The following is a 21,133-nucleotide window of genomic DNA, read 5'->3' on the forward strand; positions in this document are numbered from 1 at the left end:
ATGTATTATATTTAGCTAACGTCACTATAAAATCGTCACAACGACTGTATTCATGTGCCAATGATAAGCATTAGTGTTCAAAGAACAGGCCCGTGAAGGAGCTGCATGGGCACATCCCAGAACATCGACCTGCTGCTGGGGTTTAATGACTTTTTATTCTTTTTTTTTTTTTTTTTTTGCATCCCAGCAGGGATGTAAAAAAAAAACAAAACAAAAAAGTACGGCAGGACCAGATCAGAAGATCATAAAACACATTAATATTACCATCATGACTGTAATAGGCTAATATGTTTTCTTACCATTAGCTGCTGCAAAAAAAAAAAATCACTGGGACACACACACACACACACACACACACACACACACACACACACACACACACACACACACACACACACACACACACACAAGCTGGGCCTTTAAATGCCAAGTATTTGCCTGGTGCACATTCCTCGGAGCTGTCAGGCGGCTCTCCTGCGTGCCGGCCAGGCCTCCTCCATCCATAAATGTCAAAACTTCTCACGCTGGTCGTTTAGGGCTGCTGGCCACTAATGGACGCGCTTAAGAAAAAAAAAAACAACTCACGGGCATCGCGCTAATTGCTCACTTTGTATGCAAATGTTTGGACACGTTGTTTGGACGCGAGGAGGAGGGAGGGAGGTAGAGAGAGAGAGAGAGAGAGAGAGAGAGGATGGGAGGAGGGAGGGTTTGATGATGGGGCGGCCTCTGTTGTCACTTGCCACCCAAGACGTGATTCAGCTCCAACAATCACCATTATCTGCGCGCGCGCCCCCCCTCCCGCCGCCAAAAAAAAAAAACCCTCCCCGGTTTGGCGATACGGGACGAATGTGTAATGATGACGCGCCGCGGCACCTCACACCGTCCACTGGGTGACAGCACTGCAGCCATTCAGCTGGCCAGAGGAGGGTGGAGGGCTTCTGAGGAGGCTTTATAAGAGGGGGCGAGCCCGGTGTTTGCAGTCAGTGGGGAGCTGTTTGTGTACAAACACCGAGCCGACGCGTCCGCCAGCATTCAGGCGCAAGCAGCGTGTTTGGACAGCGAGGAACAAGTGGAGAGCTGCTCCGTCCTTCCCGTCTCCTCCTCCACCTCGGACAGGTTTACTTTGTTCTCCATCTTGGCTTTATTTATTCGTTCTAAGAAAAGAAGAAGAAGAAGAAGAAGAAGAAGAAAGAGAAACAAGCAGAGTGGGACGACATGGCCGCCACCAACAACAAGTTCAGCTTCTCCGTGAGGAGCATCCTGGACCTGCCCGAGCAGGACCCGGAGGCAGCGCCGCGCTCCTCTCCGCTGTACTCCTCCTCCAGCTCACCGTACACCACCTGGATGGAGTGCGACCGCAGCCCCTGCATGTGTGAGTAGCCTGCTGCAAAAATATATTACTTGTGAAGTGTGGTGGGTGTTTCTTGTTCGCGTTCGCTCTGGAAAAGGAAAAATGAAATTCGATTGTTTTTCTGTTTTCTCCTCTGTTCCGTTATGAAATAAATAGATAGGAAACATTAGAATAATGGTGTTCATAGTGTTATTCATTCAGTCCTGATTACGTTGTTTGATTTGTTCTTGTGTTTTGGAAAACAAACAAAATCATCTATTCTGATAGATAGATAGATAGATAGATAGATAGATAGATAGATAGATAGATAGGCTACAAGCAGATGGGTCTAACCTCCACCCATCCTCTCTCCTGCAGCCTCGGATGAAGGGAGCGTCGAGGCCTCACCGGACTCAACCAAGCCGGACGACTCGTCGCTGGACTCGGATCCGGACAGGAGCAAGAAGAGCAAGAAGCGCCGCGTCCTGTTCTCCAAGGCGCAGACCCTGGAGCTGGAGAGGCGCTTCCGGCAGCAGCGCTACCTGTCCGGCCCGGAGCGGGAGCAGCTGGCGAGGCTCCTCAGCCTGACGCCGACCCAGGTGAAGATCTGGTTCCAGAACCACCGCTACAAGATGAAGAGAGGCCGAGCCGAGGGCGCGCTGCACGAGCTGGAGATCTCCCAGCAGCCGCCGCTACTGCGTCGCGTGGTCGTGCCCATCCTGGTGCGGGACGGGAAGCCCTTCCACACCTGCGTACTGGACACGGAGAAGGCGGCCTGCGTACCGGCTCCTCCGGCGGCCCATTTCCCTATGGCCTACCCGGCCCTGCAGCACCCCTGCCCGGCCAGACTCCCTCCGAGGTACCAGCAGCACTTTGCGGCCTCCCGGTTGGCCTGGAGGGACTTTTGGAGCGACTCGGTCCATTTCAGCTCGTTTAAGTGAAGAACCGAAATCAACGCATAAACTCATTTTTTTTTTTTTTTTAGAGAGATTGCATCAAATGTTGTTTTTTCCCCCTGGACGTTTGGCAATTTCCCCCCAGCAACTTAAACATTTAGTCTTGATAGAGGAAAACATAATTTGCACATTTTTGATATTTTGCGTCTTTTACACTATTTTATATAATGCTGATAATATTTTTCTCCTGCACGGGCACCGTGGTGTAGCCCGTAGATTATTTTTTCTTAATTATCCGCTGAGATTATGTATTTGTATGTTCAAACATAATATTTGTACAACTTGTTAAAAAAAAAGAAAAGAAAGAGGAGCTGCAGTAGGTTGTTAGAATTAGCACAAGAAGCAGCAAAGCCACTTTTAGCCTGAATGTGTGAAGGGAAAATAATGTTATTTGTTGTCTTTGAGGAGACTTTTCTTTAACTGTTTCTTATGTGAACACAACCTTCAATAAAAAAAAATGTCTCATTTTTAAGATAAATTCAGTTTTTTGTTCAGTTCTTTCTGCACTAAGTTTTAAAATTCCAGTATGCTACAGCAGGTTCAGTCATACTATGCTCGCTTAATACAGAATGTGTGGTAGGTCATGGCAGCGGCCTGGAGGCTTTTATGATGTTAAAATGCTAATTGTGCACCCTGAAGCTGAGCAAACATCGGGGCCTAGAGGGAGTGGATTTACTTAAGCATAAGAATACCCAGTAAACATGACGGCCTCCCCCGGTACAGCACCTTTTTAGCTTTTACACAATTCACTTTTGTTATTCAGGAACCGTCGGGATAAATATGACAATCCACACTCAGACTATGTGTGAACAAAAAAAAAAAATCTTGGTTTGTGTATTGCAGGCTTAAGGAGATTTGCTTCTGTCCTGTAAACGGGTGCCACGAGGGGGAGAAAAGAAATACTTCACCAGAAATAATTCTTTTTTTATTGATTTAAATTTGCACCTAAAAACACTCAGCGATAGAAAAATTGCGTCGACATTTTCTACACACGTCGCACATTACCATTTTATGAGGGAACTCGTTTGGATCTTGTGAAAAAAATCCGCCTCGCCATTTAAAATCCCGTCAGTATTTCATCAGTGATGAGGGGGGTCTTCTGCTTTCACGCCCCCTGTAATGTTGTTTGCTCGTCCTGTGACCCCGCAGCCCATCGTCCCTGTCACCTGGCCCTTTGTCCCCATCGCTGGGGCCACCTTGTATCACATATGGAGGGGACTGGCCGAACCCCTCAGCTCGCTGCATCTCCCCTTAAACACTCTTTTTGTCTGCGTGTCTCCCTGTGAATGGACCATTGTCCCGCCATCCAAAAGGGACCGAGACAAAATCTTTAGTGTTTCTATTCCCGTGATGTTTAATCAGTGCCTGCGACAAATTTATGAGGTTTAACTGCACAATGGCGTTTTAGAGCATCTCGGGGTTTAAGGGTGACAAAGACAGGCTTTTAGAGGTTGCCATTGGTTTTTTAAGTTGCTGAGAGGAATTGTCTGAAAAGGATGGGTTGGTATTGGCCCTGCCCATCCTTTAGTTTTACTCACTGCTCGGCCCCCAGGGGCCCCCTCTTAGTGGAGTTATAAGGTCCACATAAACTGGGCCACAGGAGGAGTTCTGTGGACTTGCTGCAATCGACATTTAATACATATTGGGACCCTGAAATCGACAGGAGGCGTTGTAGAGTTCATGCCATGACACAAATTGGATCATGTGTTGCCACTGTAATTAAATAAGGAGCTCTGACACAGCATTTATTCAAGAGGAGCTCTTACGCGTCAAGAGCAAGATTGTTTAATAACTCGCTGTATCTGTTGTTTTAATCTATAGACAATAGGTCTCTGATTAGGGGATGCCAAATCTGGACTTTCATCCTGCAAAAACTAGCATTAGATTCTTTTGGCAAGACAAGATATTTTCCCAACCATGATCCCTCACCAATGTCTGATGACGTGAGTACTAGTCATTTGGTGTGAGAGAAGAGGAAGCAGATGATTGACTGTAGTGCCCATGAAGGGGGCGGCCTAATGGAAAGGAAGAGGGCCCATATCGTCCTGACGACCAGGAAAAGAAATACTGTCCAATCACAATGTTTTATTAATTTCCCAAAGAGGGACCTGATGATTTTATTTTAACCCTTTTTTTTTTTTTAAATCAATTGTTCAGCCATGTTGCTATTTGCATTCTGCCACTCCGTCTCATGCTAAACTATGATATGGCGGTAATTTCCATGAATTTCAAGCCTGATTAAAGGATTTTTTTTTAGATTTATTTTGTCCCAGAAGAATAAAATGAGAAATGCCAATTTTGAATTTTTCTGACATATCGATATTTTGCATTCTACCACACCGACTTATGCTAAACTATGATAGGGCGGTCATTTCAGTTGGTTTCAGGCTTATTAAAGTATTTCTTTAAATTATTTGGTCCGATTATAAACGCAACATACTATAGAATAGTATCGTACTATAGGATAGTATCGTAGCTAGCCAGATAAGATAAGATGAGGAGATGATTTACTCCCAAAAACATGGCAGAAAAAGTAACAAAACACATTTTCACAGTCGATGAAAGGAAGAGGGTTTTTTTTTCACTACAGTGAATAATTCCTGTGTGCATCTCATTTTCGGGGTGATGGCAACGCCCCACAATGGGAAGAGGCATTTCAGGACGTGCCACACAAGCTACCACGCTCACTACCTACCAGGCAGCACACTGAGAGCAGAAAAACTCACTGAGTTAAAGGCAGCTTTGTGCAAACAGCAGTTTTTTTTTTTCACGAGGCCAAAGAAAAGCAACCAGTTAGCGAACCAATTTGAGCTCCGCATTGCTTGATTAAGAAAGAAGAAAGCATTTTTTCTGATGGGGAGGTTTTCAAAGAAGCAATGATGATAATTGACTTATCTCTCCTTCCTTATGTGTATTGTGTACGCATAATGCACACATATATGATTTCACTTTACCGTTAATAGTTTGTTGGGTTTTATTTGTATTTTTCTCTTTATTTGGTACATATGTGTTTTATATGTTTTGTCAAAGTGGTGTACTAATGAATATTTATAACAAATTTCTATGTTAAAATATAATATAATATAATATAATATAATATAATTTGGATACAATTAATGAAATGTATGGCTATAATGGTTGTATTATTTTTGTTGTCACCGAGATTTATTTAAATAAAGTATTGCATATGTATTGATATCTATCTGTTTCCTGTTGTTGTTGACAATGATCGTGAGAACTCATTAACACGATCAGTGTTTATAATAAACCAACAATGCTGGACACTAACACAAGCCCTACAGAAATCCCTGGAGGGGTGCTACACCAGAATGTTACGAGTGGGTACTGAACAAAGTATCAGTTATTGATACTCACAAAAAGAAACGTGCAAGTAGATGTTTACTCTACCCACTAGATGGCGGACTAACACACTGGATCGTTTGTCACCTGCAGCTGCAGCTGAGGGCCAGAGTGATGTGCTGGCTTCATTGGCTGCAACTATCTTGAGATACCGCCAGGAGGCGCACTTTCGCTGGGGGAAAACCCTCCTAGAGATCACCCGGCCACTGCAAAGAGTCGCTCCACAGGTGCTGATTGGCTATACAGAGGTGGCTGCCCCAGGTCACGTGACGAATCATGTGACGTCAACGTGAGGCGGGGTTGAGGAACAGTGTGTGGCTTTTTGAGAACCACATTGAGGAAAGAGGCAAGTTTATGAGGCAATCCTAAACCAAAGTGAAGCGCGGAGGTAGCGAAGCCTTTTTTTTTTCTCTTTTTTTTTTACATCAAATCACCGGAATCTTTTTGTTTTCTTGCACCGACTTCTTCTGAAATTCATGGGGAGAAAAGTTTCCCTTAAAAAAAATTACAGCCAACCTGTCATACACGCGTCATGCCTGGATGTTTAGCAGCTTCCATACAGAACAGGAGATAAATTGAGCTTAATTGTTGAATATTAGTCGCATATCTTGTGTGATTTAATCAGATTATATGATATAACGCAACATTCTTTGCACCGTGTTATTGTGCCACTTGCATTTTTGCAGCAGCACGATTTTATTTTTATTTTTTTGCGCTTTACTCAGTTAAGCAACAACAACACAATCGTATGTCACGATAAAAGACCAACAACAACAAAAAAAAGTTACTTTCATTGTCGGTTCTATAGGTGCCTCCAGTGAGACTGCATGCAGCCGTTTGCAGGGTGTCACAAACAACTGTGCCAAAGTCTCGGCAGCCCCGCGCGCCGCCACTTCACGCGTGTCCTCATTATTGTGAAGAATTAGTCGCAACGTTTGGACTTAATTGCTGCTAATTGGCCGTAATGGGCGAGTGCTGGAACGGCGGAAAGGTGCTGATTTAGGTGATTAGGAATGTCTTGCGAAATTCCTTAATTGTGGCAGGCACAAGCAAAAAGGAAAAAAAAAAAAAAAAAAAAAGGTTTACCTTGCAGTGCGGTAATTTTAATTGCCCTCGATTACGTGGCCTGCCGCGAATTAGGTTTATCGTGCACGCACCTCGACTGTCATGCAAACAATTTATTTTGCGTCGAGACCGAAGCTATATCATAAAATGGCTTTGTTTGAGACAATCAGAACGATGGAGGGCTTCGCGTGACCTCCGTGTAAACAAGGTTGCAGGTGGTTATGGCGACGCGTCAGTGCAGCAGCGGGGCCTGAAGTTGCAATATTTAGACGGTTGAAATAAAAGAAGACGAAGAAAATTAAAACACACACTTACATTCTGTGAACGAGGCGCTTCCTGTGCGGCGATGGACGTGCCTGATGCGGGGTTCCAGGTGATCGTGTCTGCCAGCAGAAGACGCTGTGTGTCTTTAGCTCCTGGATAAGGTCACGCGGTGGCTCAACCTGCGGGCTCTCACACTCCCTCTGATGGAGGCAGCGGCTCCTCGCCCCCGTGGCTGCTGCTGCTGCTGCTGCTGCACTGATGTTATAGACATTCGCATATCAGCGCAGATATTATTTATGCATTTCGTCTTCGCAATAGCTAACCTTAAAATTTAGCCCCGTAAAAGATCCAGCAAGTTAGAAAATATTTCATTTGTCATTTTGTCATTGAGCAAGTAAAACGCGAGATCAAATAATATAGCTGCAATATTTTTTAGGACAAGTTTTATACAAATTTGATGAAAAGACCTACAGTGCTGTATTCTTATTCGTAATTTAGGCAACTGAAAAAGTATATTGCATTTCAAAATGTGTACATTGTATGACGATAATAATTAATTCGTAAATAATTAATTTTATTTAAAAAAAAAAAGATTCTTACGATTTGTATATAGTGACGAATAACATAAAATTGTGTACGATAACAACGTATCATTTAATTAAACAAAAATATATATATATATATTTCATGAACGCCAAAACTTGCTTTATATTTCATATTTTGGATGTAAACAGACCATTAAAAAATGACTACAATCTGTGCGTAAAAGTGCATTTTTCCGGCTCGGCAGCGCCTCAAAAGGATTTGACTGACTTCAAAGCTGACTGCTGGATGCAACATCTTTTTTCCCCCTCCATGCTCCCGCGTCGCATTTTAGAAATGAGATATGATTGGGTTAAACTGCCGCGGCTCCTTGAGGGTGAAGGCGAGGTGCTACTGAGGGCTACCTGGCGTTGTGCTGCCGTGGTGAGAGTACTTGAACGCCGTTAACTTTACACAAGAGCCTCTCTTAATCCAGACTGTGTTTGGTCTTGTTTTGTTTCTATTTGTTTATTCCCCCCCCACCCCATCGCCCCAGAAACCATCCCACCAGGAGCGAGTGCGTCTGAATTCAGGTAACATGGCTAGCATACAATGTTGAACAAAAAAAAATAAAGTAAGGGAAGAAAAGGAGAGAACGAAGAGGGGAGGGAGTTTAATCATTTACGCAGCCACTTAACGCGCGGATGTGTATTTATTTACTTATCAGTATCAGTCAATTTCCCCTCCTGGCAAGTGCACTTTTGCATGTCTGAGTACGATAAGGCGCATAACACAAACAATCCCGCAATCACTGACTGGAGGCCTCTCATGGCCATTAAAAGTCAGCGGTTCAACGGGAGGAGTGCTCCTCCAACTCTCAAGTCCATATAGGCCCTCCTTTCATCAAGAGGCCCTCGTAAACATCACTACAGTTAATAAAGTGTATTGTGGTCAGCGGTCTCAAGGTGTTTTGTCAGCGGCGGCGGCGGCGAAGGCGACGCGCCACAGAACCAGTCGAGCAGCTCCAGCTGCGGGGTCCGGGTCCGGACAAGCGCCACCGGCACCGGGTACGGGCGCTGATCATCGCGGATTATAAGAGGACGCAAATGTTATTGTTGGTGGGAGGGGAGCGCGCGCGCATCTTGGAGGTGAAATTACGCACGGCGGAGGAAAAAAAAAAAAGAAGAAGAAGAAGAAGAAGGAGGCTTGGAGCTGTTGTATTGTTGCTGATGCCCCGCCTCTGATGGTAGCCTTAAACCTGGCACCCAGCTAAAACAAACCCAAAGCCAGCGCCGAGCTCCCACTCCATCCAATTAAGGCGGACTCGAGGCGCTCTCCTCACGTCTTCATCTGCCGGGATCGACGCTGAGACAACAGGAACCAGAGGGGCTTTGGCCAAAAAAAATAAAAAAATAAAAAAAAAAACGAGAGAGGAGAGAGAAGGAGCGATTGCCTTGCCTTCTAATTTCTCCCTCCTCTAGCCACAGAACAATGTCGATGAGCCCCAAGCATTCGACTCCTTTTTCTGTTTCCGATATCTTGAGTCCCCTCGAGGAGAGCTACAAGAAAGTGAGTATGGAGAACAACAACCTGGGGGCGCCTCTCGCTTCCTACCGGCAGCCGCAGGTCTCCCAGGCGGCGATGCAGCAGCACCACATGGGCCACAACGGGACGGTGTCGGCGGCGGCGTACCACATGACAGCGGCAGGTGTCTCGCAGCTGTCGCACACCGCCATGGGGGGATACTGCAACGGCAACCTGGGAAACATGGGCGAGCTGCCGTCCTACCAGGACGGCATGAGGGGCAGCACCACGGCCGCCGGCTGGTACGGAGCCAACCCGGACCCGCGCTTCTCCACCAGTGAGTACAGCCCGCACCTGTTTCCCTCTGCCGGGACTCGTGTCCGCCTGTTGTACAGTGTTGCTTATTTCGAATGGGGGGGTAGGGGGGTTGTGCCGCGTTCGGGCGATTGTGCCTGCTGCCCCCGCTCTGATTCCCAATTTATTAAGATATATATTTTTTTTATTATCCCATTTTGAGGTGAGAATGAAATGTTCAATTTGCACTTTATCCACGGCTGCAGAAAAAGCTACCTTGGATCGAAATTTCCTTCCAGGCAAAGTACGAATTTTGTCTCGTCACGATTCTCTCTCTCGCGTCAATAATTACGACATCACTCATGTTTGACGTTTATACATTTTGACAGTCTGATGAATGGGTGAAAGTGGACTTTGGTTCGTTTCTAATGCCGCCCTTGCAGGAGATATTTCACGGATATTTTTTTTTTTTTTTTTTCAGCCGCTGTCACATGCAGACTGCTTGAAAGGCACCCATGGGGAATAATTAACCGGGTTAATGCATCGGATGTCAAACATTCGTTGCACTTTTTCTTTGCTTTATTCCGCCACGATATTTCCCCCCCCCTTGCAGGTAAATTTAGATCATTTTAACTGACTTTTTTTTTTTTTTTTTTCCCCCCTCTCCTCCTCTCCCCTGCACGCCAGTTTCCCGTTTCATGGGCTCCTCGTCGGGCATGAACATGGGCAGCATGGGCAGCCTCACCTCGCTGGCAGACGTGGGCAAAGGCATGGGCTCCCTGTCAAGCACGCCGCGGCGGAAGAGACGCGTGCTGTTCTCCCAGGCGCAGGTCTACGAGCTCGAGCGGCGCTTCAAGCAGCAGAAGTACCTGTCGGCGCCCGAGAGGGAGCACCTGGCCAGCATGATCCACCTGACGCCGACGCAGGTGAAGATCTGGTTCCAGAACCACCGCTACAAGATGAAGAGGCAGGCCAAGGACAAGGTGTCGCAGCAGCAGATGCAGCAGGACGGCGGCTCCTGCCAGCAGCAGCAGCAGTCCCAGCAATCCCAGCAGTCCCCGCGGCGGGTGGCCGTGCCGGTGCTGGTGAAGGACGGGAAGCCGTGCCAGGGCACCGGCCACACGCCCACGTCTTCGGCGCAGAGCCACCACCACCAGCAGCAGCAACAGCAGCAGCAGCAGCAGCAGCAACAAGGCGGCAACGTCATGATCATGTCCAGCAACGCGTCCGGCCTCGGGGGGCACCCGAGCCAGCAGGTGGGCAGCACCGGCCACTCCCCAGACCTGGCCCCGCACTCCTCCAGCCCGCCGTCGCTGCAGAGCCAGGTGGCCGGCCTGTCTCACCTCAACTCCCCCGGAGCGGAGTACGGCTCGGCCTTGCAGTGCTCGGCCCTGTTGTACGGCAGGACGTGGTGACAGGAGGCGCCGTGCGCGATCTGAGACGGACTCTTTCATTTTAAGACAGAAGGAAAGAGGGTGTGAAAAAAAAAAAGAATAAATACCGTGAGAGATCTCAGTGTAAATCTGAACGAGAGACACATCGGCGCAGCTCTTTAAAATTCCTTTTTATTTTTTGCTTGTTGTTTTTTTTTTTGGAAGCAAGTGTGACTTGAAGAGGAGAGAAAGATGAAAACATTTGACCGGACTGTGCGGATTTATTTATGTAAATTATATTGCAACAACAAAAGAAGAAGAAGAACAAGAAGAACAAGAAGAAGAAGAAGAGGCATAGACGTGGGGGAAACGAAGTAAAAAGGAACTGGGAAGCTGTGAACCCTGCTCCTCCTCAACGGCCACCACCACCACCACGGACACACTGCAAACACACGTGACTCTGATTTATCATAATAGAATTTAATGTAAGCCGTAGATCTAGCGTGTACATTTCTGTAAAAGGTTTTAAAAATAATAATAATAATTTAGCCATCGTGTACAAAGTTTTTTGGCACTCCTGCCGGTTTGTTGTCGTTTCAATGGTATTTGTACGTTTTATTTCTTTGTAACTTATATAGATATTTGACTTACTACGAGACAGTCCTATTAATAAATTATGTAAACAACACAGCTAAGGGTCGTTTTGTGAAATAACAACACAGGTGCAAACGAAAAATAGTTTGGAAAATATAAGGAGAGAAAAACATTATTATTATTATTATTATTATTATTATTGTTATTATTATTATTATTATTATTATTACCCAATGAATTGTTTGGGAATTTTCCCCGCTGAAAGATTTTATTTGGTTTGTCTAATTGGTAAAACCCAAACTCACAACAGTCATGGTTTGAGTGAAACTTGGAAACGGAATACTGAACTCTTCATTATTATTATTATTATTATTATTATTATTATTATTATGTCGTTGTTGCTGTTGAAAGGCTGCACAGAGCAAACGAAGCGTTCATTTATGCGTAGGTGACTATTTGGAAGTTTTCCTCGCCTTTTACAAACACACGCACACTGCACAAACACACACACAGACACGCGCGCGCCCGTGAACCGTGTGAATCAGAGGGGTGAGGTTTGTTTCGTCTCCCAAACATCAAACACAAAAAACCTCGCGCGCAAAGAGACCTTATCGACAGAATCCTTCACCAAACACCGCGGGATTCCTCTCCGTCCCTTGACGCGCGGCTATCAGCTGCCTTATCAATAATCCATCAGCGCGCTGAAAGCCAACGGCGACGCGGTGTTTGTGTCCAGTATCAGCGGCAAACATTTTTTTTTTTTTTATTTTGTAACACAAGGGGTCTTCAATGTTTCCCTCAAACCGGCGCAATTCTGCGGACACGCGCGCGCACACAAAGGCAGTGATTTATTCCTCTTTAGGTGCAGGCTCGGTAAATATAAGCTATAATAATCATTAGGGGCCATTTTCCCGCCGCCTTGGAGCGCTATACGTATGAACTGTAAACAACACGGGTCGCTAAGCGACGGGCGATTTCGTCAGTGTCTGAGACAAGTTGTCTTTTATTCAGTCTGCTGCTGCAGCTATAATTCCTGTTCTGTTCCGGTCTGTGTGTTACACCGTCCAGCCCGAGAACAATTCAAGGGAGTTTCACTCGTTTTTCAAAGGGTCTCTGGATATTTTTCAGTGAAACGTTTCGGTTTCCAAAAATTCTGTTGAGGTTCAAAAGCGCACTTTTTTTTTTTTTTTTTTGCTGAATTTTATCCGGATGATTTATAGACAAATATGGATTTATATAACGAATTTATATAACGAAACACGGCGCAATTTGACTAACATATATATAGAAGACTGAATCAACAATTTAAATTAAAATATTCTTCAGTTTTCATTTTTAGGATTTGTTTCCCTTCAAAATTAAATTTGAAAAAAAAAAAAGTGAGTGACTAAACAGATCAACCGACGAACCCCTTTGAAATGCTTTGGAGAAATCCTCATGCTGGGATCAAGCCGATAATGAAGTGTTGTGCTGTGGATGTTGGCGGTGTACGAGGCCTCTCCATCACTGTTGCCACGACGGAAATCGCTCGTATTTCCGGTTAAATCATCTCGTTTATGACGTTTATGATACTGATATCATCTGCACGTTGCACTGCGTTGAAACTAATTGACAAAGAGAGAGATTTTAATTAGACTCTGGTGCACAAAGCCTCTGCTTAATGCCAGCGAGTTTTTTTGCTCGGATGCAACATTAAGTGGAGTGTAAATCGAGTATTTTTCACCAAACCAAGTAACTCCAGTCACTTTATTTACAGCTTTTTTTTGTTTTTTGTTTAATTTAATCTGATATTGCGACATGCAACACCCACCGATCTAAGCCACACACAGCCTTCCCCAGAAACCCTTTGGAGGGTCTCTAAAAAGGAAGGTCTTACCATCACACCAAACTATCTGCTGTTAGGTATTTTGCAGCGCAGGTTTTGTTCGGGAGCAAAGTGCGAACTTTGTGATTACATTAACATGTCTTTGGCGCGGTGTGTGGTCTTTGTGCGCGGCTTGTAGCTGTTGAGAATGACTTGTTGGAAGCGTGTGTGCTCTCATCGCCTTCTTTTGTGCAGAGCCACAGTGCAACTCCCCGAGTCCTCGTGGCTTTATGCTGAGCTGGTCTCCATGAACCCCAAGCAATTAGTCCCTAATCTCAAGGTAATCATATTTGAGTTAGTGGCTGATGCTGAATTTTATTCGCCTGTTTAGCTTCAGTGTCACTTTAGGGGTTTGTGTGCAGCGTGGAAAAATCTTTCATTTCAAACTGGCGGAGACCTACAATAGTTTTTATTTTAGTTTAGTTTCTATTTGAAATAAATATTGTCCAAAAAAATAATCCAGTAGACATTTAATCGTGCAAGACGGGGACTGCTAAATGTTTAAATTAAATGAAAGCAAAACGTCGTATTAGGCTGCTTAAATTTGACTTAACAGTTTAAATACAATTTTTGTTTTGTGTTATTACTATGTTAAAGAAAACAATATTTTATCGTATTGGTGTGCTTACATTTTTTCTGCAATTAGCAAAATCAAAAAAAACAAAAAAAAAACAGTCATTATGCCCTGCATATTTTTAAGCGTCTGGTGTTTAATAAGTTTATGCGACCAAAAAAATCAGTGCGATTCTCCATCGACACAGACTAAGTCAAAATCTCAAAATCACGTTGTTGCTGTTTTTTATTTATTTATTTATTTATTTTTAAAAGGAAATAAACTCAAGCTTATCACCCTTTAAGTTAACGAGAGAGTGCTGCATTTACGGTGCAATGTAAAATTACATTTTATGGTTAATATCACTTATTACATTTCTTAAGATTTTGGCTTTACGTCTAGAGGAAAAAACATGTGAATAAAGTGTAATGATGGGAAATATTCAGCCAGAAACAGGTGTACAGGTCACTTATATACTTGAAGGCAGCACAAACACGTCAGAAATAGTTTTACAATTACCCCCTGACATAATAAGCGTCTTGAGACTTTGTGCAAATAATAGATATGTTTTTTTTTTCTTCCCTTTTTTAAAACACTGCTAATTTTGTGCTTCTCTCCAAGGCAACATTTCACTGCAGCAGCAGGCACGAGCATTTATGTGCATCACAAATAGGACAATTACACAGCAACTGCAATCACCCCCCCTTTGGTAAACGTTATAGTCAGCCAGGAGCAAAAATCTTTAATTCTCCTACGTTTATCTGCTTCTTGAAGCCATTGTTCAAAGAGCGCAAACGAGGGTCATTTGTGAGCCGAAATACTTTGCATGCAAAGCGGAGCACAAGATGCTGTAATACTTGACCTTTCAGCATAATTGTTGCAGGCATGAAATGCTACATTCAGAGGCGGCTGAGTGGAGTCTTTTCTGGCTCCCTCCCTCTGATGAACAAAGCGCATTTATACATCTTTGCTGTTGGTTTGGCTTTTGTTTCTTTTCAGGGAAATTTCCTCGGGACTGGCTGCAATTTATCGTCATTCTAATAAGACTTATGTAGGGAGGGGCGTGTGCACATCAATTCCTCAATTTTGCCTTTGAGCAATCAATGCCAGGCTTAACCACAAAGAAATGACAAAGTTATAATGTGTTTTATCAGTTTGGCTGGATGTGTGTTTTGAATGATGATGTCTGCAGGGCAGAAGTATTTTAATGCCTCACTCAAGTTCAATATGACGTGCAGTTAACTGGACTGCACGTTAAAGGAATTCTATTTTGGTCTAATTCACAGCTATGAAGATTTGAAAGGGAAAAATATTTGTGAAACTCAACCAAATAGGATTGGACGCACAAAAGCAGACAAACAAAAACATTCTTTAGTTAAGCGCTCATGCTTTTATTTATTTATTTATAATCCTGTTTTTTATTGTATTATCTGTTATATGTAAAATACAAAAGAAAATGTAGGCAGAAGTAAAACATTTTCGAACCTTAGTGGCTGATGGGCTTTTTGGGGACAATTTTCAGCCAATAAAAATTAAACGCAGCATGCAAAAATGTTTCGCTTAAACTTGTGAACATGAATATGCAATTTGGAAAAGAGAGTCCGGTTATTTGAAGAACCACATCTACATGCAAGGGCCGCTGCTGTTTTCAAGCAAGTCAAACAAGTCTAATTGTGAAAATGGGTCAGCCTGCGCAGGCTTAGCGAGCGGAGGAGGGCAACAAGCATTCAAAGACCGGAACATAAGTGCTCCAAGAACTGGTCCCTGTGGCACCTCATGTTTCCTAAAGTGAGTCCTTGGCTACAAGTTGTGAAGAATAACAGGCATTGTCAGTATTTTTGTAGATAATTCACATTATTATCGGGTTCCAGGTTAAAGGTTTAAGTCTTATTTTTTGGAGATCACACAGCTTGGAATAAGAGCAAGTCTACGAGAAAAAAACAACCCAAAAACCTCAAGGTGATTACTTCTCCTGGTAGAACCTGCCAGTCACCTTGATCTCAATCTTGACATCTACTTGTGAAAATAAAGCAGAAAGTGGATTTGAAAGTACAATTATTCTCTTGAAGTAGCAGGAATATCCACATCTCAACACTCTTGGAATGTCTTTTCTTAAAAGAGCAAGCTAGCACCTTCATCAAACAATTAGACCGTATAAGGACAAGGTTCTCAAGTCAAAGTATCTGTAACATGCTGTGAGGAATTCACTGTGAACAACTTGACAACCGCAATGTATTGTATGTATGCATTGATTGGACGAGACCTCGCAAATGGCAAGGGCGGTATTTTGGACACATTTATCATCCACAGTGTCAAATTCTCATGTGTTCTGTGAGACGGCGCCCATCCTCAGCGTTCAACTCAAAACCATTCGAGTTGGTCGCTGATTGGCTCTCTTATCACATTAATGAAGAGCATTCCCGGTTCTGTCCAATTAATACAAGTGCTTATATTATCATCATCCAGTTAAGTGTGTCTGTTGTCGCATGTCTCTGATACGCTTTAAGTCCATCTTCAAACTAGAATTACTTCAAAATCCAACATTAGTTCGGAGTGACGAGGGAAGCAGATTGTCCTTATTGGTGGGTTTCTTTCTTTGAAGTCCAGCTTCGGGTGACTGGAATTATGGCTTTACAAGTATAATACAGAGCAATAGCACCCTAAAGTATGTTCACAGACCCTAGTTAAAAAAAAAAAAAACATTCTTCTTAGAGATTAGACCACTTCAGATTAACCCAGCACTAAAAACCAATCTTATTTTAATTCAAAGTTTTCCTTACACACATCAAAGAAAGCCAGATAGAGAATATAGAGTTTCTTTCTCAAACCTAACTTGTCTTGTTTTTTTTTTGGGGGGGGGGTTTCTTCAGAAAAGGCAACAATTTTGCAAATCAAATCAAATCACATGACAAGTTTTCCTACAATTCCACGTACAGGCCGCGACTTTACGCGTGAAAGATTAGCGCACACAAAAACATCCGCAGACAGAGGCACCCCTGAATCCTCACAAGAACAGGAATTTGAGAGATCGTGCTGTGCGTGCGTGCGTGTGTGTGTGTGTGTGTGTGTGTGTGTGTGTGTGTGTGTGTGTGTGTGTGAGTGTGCGCGCGCGCCAAGCAAAGCAATTGAACGCTCACAGCTGAGTTGTCATGTCTGTGTACAGTAGCAGCGGGGGTCCTTTAGAGAGCAACGAGCCATCACTAACCCCTTTAACCTCAGACCCTCCACGCCGACCCCAGTGCTGCTGCTCGCCGCCGGCCGCCACCAATCACTTCTCCATTTAATGAAGGCCTGAATAGTCCGAGGCTATCCCCCTTTTCACATCTACACAGCATGTCAATTCAAATGAATTAGCCATCCCGTAAAGGTGAAGGGTGCATTTAAACGTAGTGTGTAAATGTAGGAAAAGTAAATTGCCAATTACAAAAATTGTATCTCTTGTATCTAAGAATATTTTTTGGGGTGTATTATTTATATTTGTAAGCTAAATTCAGCCACATTCAGCAGTTGCCTACTTTTTTTTTTTAAGTAACTTTTATTTTGTGTTTCTTTTAAAGGAACAATAAGCATCTACAATTTAAAAAATATATATAAATGACTAACCATGAATGGATTTCTCTCTTTCTTTTTTTAAACAAATATTAAATACGATCTTCAATACAACAACTTTTATCCGTTTGGTCCAGGTGTATTTAAGGGGGAAAAGTTACACGTCCTGACAATAAGCAATCAAGCCTGGGCATTATTTGACAGCTTAATGAGTTCAGGCCCCAATCACTTGAAGGAAAAAAAAAGGAGGGGGGTCCATTTTATCCCGAGGAGGGAGACGAGAGTGTGGCTTGAGCCGAGAGAGAGAGAGAGAGAGAGAGAGAGAGAGAGAGAGAGAGAGAGTGTGAGCGAGAGGCCTTGGCTCTGACTGATGAGGTCCACATAGCCACGTAGTGGCCGACAGCAACACTGGTTAAAGGTGGATGTTAAATAGCTGCTGCAGATTAGGACCTGTTGAGACTCGCACGCTTTGTCCGGGTGCGGGAGGGGTGATATCCCCTCCCCCCCAACGCCCTTTAATGAAATATGTCATTACGAGGAATTCATGTGACACAAAGGGGGCGACAGTCAAAAATTGCCCCACTGCTGTTCAGTAATTACATCGTTTGCCCTGGCAGTGCCTTCAGGCAGGTGGCTGGTCCATCATGCAAATGGCTCGGCAGCACCGGCGTAATTAGCCGCCGCCAGCCGCTTCAATTAACAATTAGCTAACGTGCAATTCTGCCTCGCCGTCGCGCGCACGCCGCACTTTCTCCCTTTTCTAGGCCAATTGTCACTGTGCGCCATTCCGGCGAGCTCAATTGCTCAGTAGGACGCAGCCTCGCTGCGGTTCCTTTCTTTCTTTCTTTTTTTCCCCCCACTTTTCACCCCCCCTCCCCCGTCGCTTGGTCAGTTGACGGGGGCCAAATGAACGGAAATCAACGGAATAAGGGTTTACGTCTTAATCCCGGAGGAGCGTGCCTGCGTGCCGCACCGTGGCGCATTTATGTTAAAGACTTCTTAACTGGTGAGGGAAAAAAAAGGAAAAAAAAGGGGCTCCAATAGGAAGCGATTTGCTGACGGGCAGCTCAATAATAATAATAATATTTTTTTTAAAAAAGGCACAGGGGTGGGGGTGATGGGGTGGAAGGGTCGGGGGCGGCAGTTTAACAGAAAACAGGAGGCGTAAAGTGAGAGAGAATCTGACTCGGAGACCACATGCTGTGCCCCCCCACTCCCAAAACCGCCTCCGAAGGCTCTGCTTTTCTAACCCCTCCACTGATCTCCTTGCAGCCGGTGCCCCCTACCCCCCTACACCTCCCAAAAACCGCGGCCGCCTCACTACAGGGCCAATCACGGCCCACCCACCCTCTCATTATTCCCCCACTGCCCTCCGACATGACACGGGAACAAAGTAGACATTAAGCAACATTAAACCCCGGGATGGGAGTCGTCAGGAACCCGTTATCTCCAAATGAAGGAAAACACATGCGGAGCGATACACACGGAGGGTGATCAATAGAGACGCCTGACAGAAAGGGAATCTGGGCGTCCCCCCTCGCCCCCAACACAACCCCCTCCACTCGGCTTTAAGAAAAAAAAAAAAAAGAGGGGGAGGGATGCAAATCAATTAGAATAGTTGTTTGCTTTGACACCGTGGAGTCTATTTCCATTAATTACTTGTTCATTATAGCTAATCTGTCCAGGCAACACGGCCACAACAGAAGTCTCCCTGTGTTCTTTTTGTGACGCGGTGATGGACAAGACACTGGCCGGGGTCCAGGACTCCCCCTCCGCCGCCGCCACCGCCTTCAGGTTCTCAGACAGACTCACAGCCAAAGCGAGTCGGAAGACATCTGCGGCTCTCGCTGTCTGTCTGGCTAACAAGTCCACCTGCAACTTGACTAAACTGCACCTCGACTCGAGTCCGTTTTAAAATAATGATAACCATAAAGAAGTATTTTAAAAGGCCCACTGTGACGTCACAAAGGGTGCCGCTGCCTCCTCTCGCCTCCTTGTGCTTTAGGAGATTTCTCACGGTCGCCTCATTTTCGTCCCCTCCCGGAACTTGCAGGAGGTTGTAAACAGAGGGTTAAGTCATCTGTTCTATCACACAAGGCGGCTCTACTGGGGTCTGGGCTGAAAATAAAGATTTTAATTTTAAAATGGGTGTAACAATGGGGCTTTCAATGCCCAATATCTTGTTCTATTGAAATAACTTTTCAACATTTGTCTATTTAACTTGCTTAAGAATTACATTTACATATATTCATAAAATAAAAAATATATCCAGGAGTTGTGTCAAAAATAAAGGCTTTTTCACTATCTCTCCCTCTCCCTCTCTCTTTCTCTTTTCTACACAATCACAGTTGCTTTCACCAGAAGCCCACAACCTCTTGTTGGTTGCTATAGCATTTTCAAGCACCATTCTGCTAAATCCCAACCCCCACACAGACCTGCTCTGCACACTTGTAATAAATTATCTTCAAGTGAAAACAACTGAAACAAGCCGGACAGAGGAAGGACATGCAGGGCCACTTTAACGAAGCGCCTCATAAACATTTTTATTTTCATCTTCGCCCCCCGCCGCCCATCCTTGCGACTTGACCCTCCTCCATCCGCACCTCCTGTCCCGTCCGCACGCAGTCAGCGCGCCGCGTCTGCGTCTCTGCCTCGAAAAAAAACCTTGCCAGCCAACTCGGTGGGCCCGCCGTCACGGCGCCTCTTATCATCTGCCTGCTGATGAACTGATGTTATGCAATCAGGTTTTTACAACGCCGGCAGACAAAACCTGTGGGCGGCCGCCTGCGCGCATCTCGTGTCGAGCCTCCTCCTCCTCCCCATGCCGCAGCCTCGAGTGCAAACATATGCGTCTGGAACACCAGTGAGAAGAGCGCTGATTTGTTCCATTAATTAAAAAATGTGCTACCCCACTTGGCTCCACCGCCAGCACCTCACCCCAAAAAATAGACAATGCATAAAGTTGTAGAGGCAAACAAGTGAAAATTTGAATCGGCCTCTTTGTTCTGCGACTCCCCTCTTTCCCAAAATGAATGCAGATTGGAAATTATTCCCCCATTTTTTTGCTCTTGACTACAACCACTCACGGCACAATCAATTGTTCTTGTTTTATTGCAACAAATGGGAAGTAAAGGCATCCGAGGCCGCAAGAAAAAAACTCCCAAAGTGTCTGTCCGTCTGTCTGGCTGTCACACAGGAGAAAGTTTGACATTGTGGGCTCACGTTGTGTCGGACGTCATGACTTTAGTGGCTGCGGGATTTGAGCACGATGTTGAAACGCGCGCTGCCTTTTTGCAGTTCGCTTGGACCTGCACACAATCCGCACACTTTGAGCAGCCACATAAATCAACGCATATCAACGGCTGCTGCAGAATCCGCTGGCGCTCACCTCCCCCCCGGTGGGTCCCCCAGTGCAGGACCGATGGCTGCTGCCTTTTGGCAGGAAATCAATACAAAGTGTGTGCGTGTGTGTGTGTGTGTGTGTGTGTGTGTGTGTGTGTGTGTGTGTCAGGAGGGTTGGGGTGTGGAGGGGAGGGAGGGGAGGGGAAGCGGGGGGTGGGGGGTGGGGGGTGGGGGGTGTTCTAATCATCTGTACATTTACCATCACAATCAACAATCAAAGCCAAGACCTGAATCTTTATTTGCAGGCCTGAACTGCACAATTTTCCCACTGTGAAAGGGAAGGTAAATTAGAACCCTCGGTTCCTGTTAGCAGCTCTTAATGGCTCTGATTTGTGAACTGCTAAATGAGGTTATGTAAATTGATCCTGAATGTAGTCGGAGGCCCGCAGGTGACAGGTGCAGCCGACTGACGACGGTGGGGGCAGGGACGGTGTCATGAAGTGAGGGCTGGGGGTGGCAGGAGGTGGGAGGGGGAGGGCGGTA

General features: G+C 45.0%; 2 protein-coding genes across 2 annotated transcripts; both read left to right on the forward strand.

The window, feature by feature from the left end:
- The first annotated feature begins 322 nt into the window (after positions 1 to 322).
- On the forward strand, positions 323 to 2,718 carry nkx2.9 (NK2 transcription factor related, locus 9 (Drosophila)). The gene is made up of 2 exons (XM_076023191.1): positions 323 to 1,372; positions 1,709 to 2,718. The coding sequence occupies exons 1-2, from the start codon at positions 1,216 to 1,218 to the stop codon at positions 2,269 to 2,271; spliced, it is 720 nt and encodes a 239-aa protein (XP_075879306.1). The 5' UTR covers positions 323 to 1,215; the 3' UTR covers positions 2,272 to 2,718.
- A 6,104-nt stretch (positions 2,719 to 8,822) lies between these two features.
- On the forward strand, positions 8,823 to 10,849 carry nkx2.1 (NK2 homeobox 1). The gene is made up of 2 exons (XM_076023136.1): positions 8,823 to 9,358; positions 10,003 to 10,849. The coding sequence occupies exons 1-2, from the start codon at positions 8,989 to 8,991 to the stop codon at positions 10,728 to 10,730; spliced, it is 1,098 nt and encodes a 365-aa protein (XP_075879251.1). The 5' UTR covers positions 8,823 to 8,988; the 3' UTR covers positions 10,731 to 10,849.
- Positions 10,850 to 21,133: the final 10,284 nt, after the last annotated feature.

This window comes from Nelusetta ayraudi, unplaced genomic scaffold (genome assembly GCF_046127955.1).
Source record: "Nelusetta ayraudi isolate G7.1 ecotype Tasmania unplaced genomic scaffold, CSIRO-AGI_Nayr_v1 ptg000015l, whole genome shotgun sequence".
In the NCBI taxonomy this organism is placed as follows: domain Eukaryota; kingdom Metazoa; phylum Chordata; class Actinopteri; order Tetraodontiformes; family Monacanthidae; genus Nelusetta; species Nelusetta ayraudi.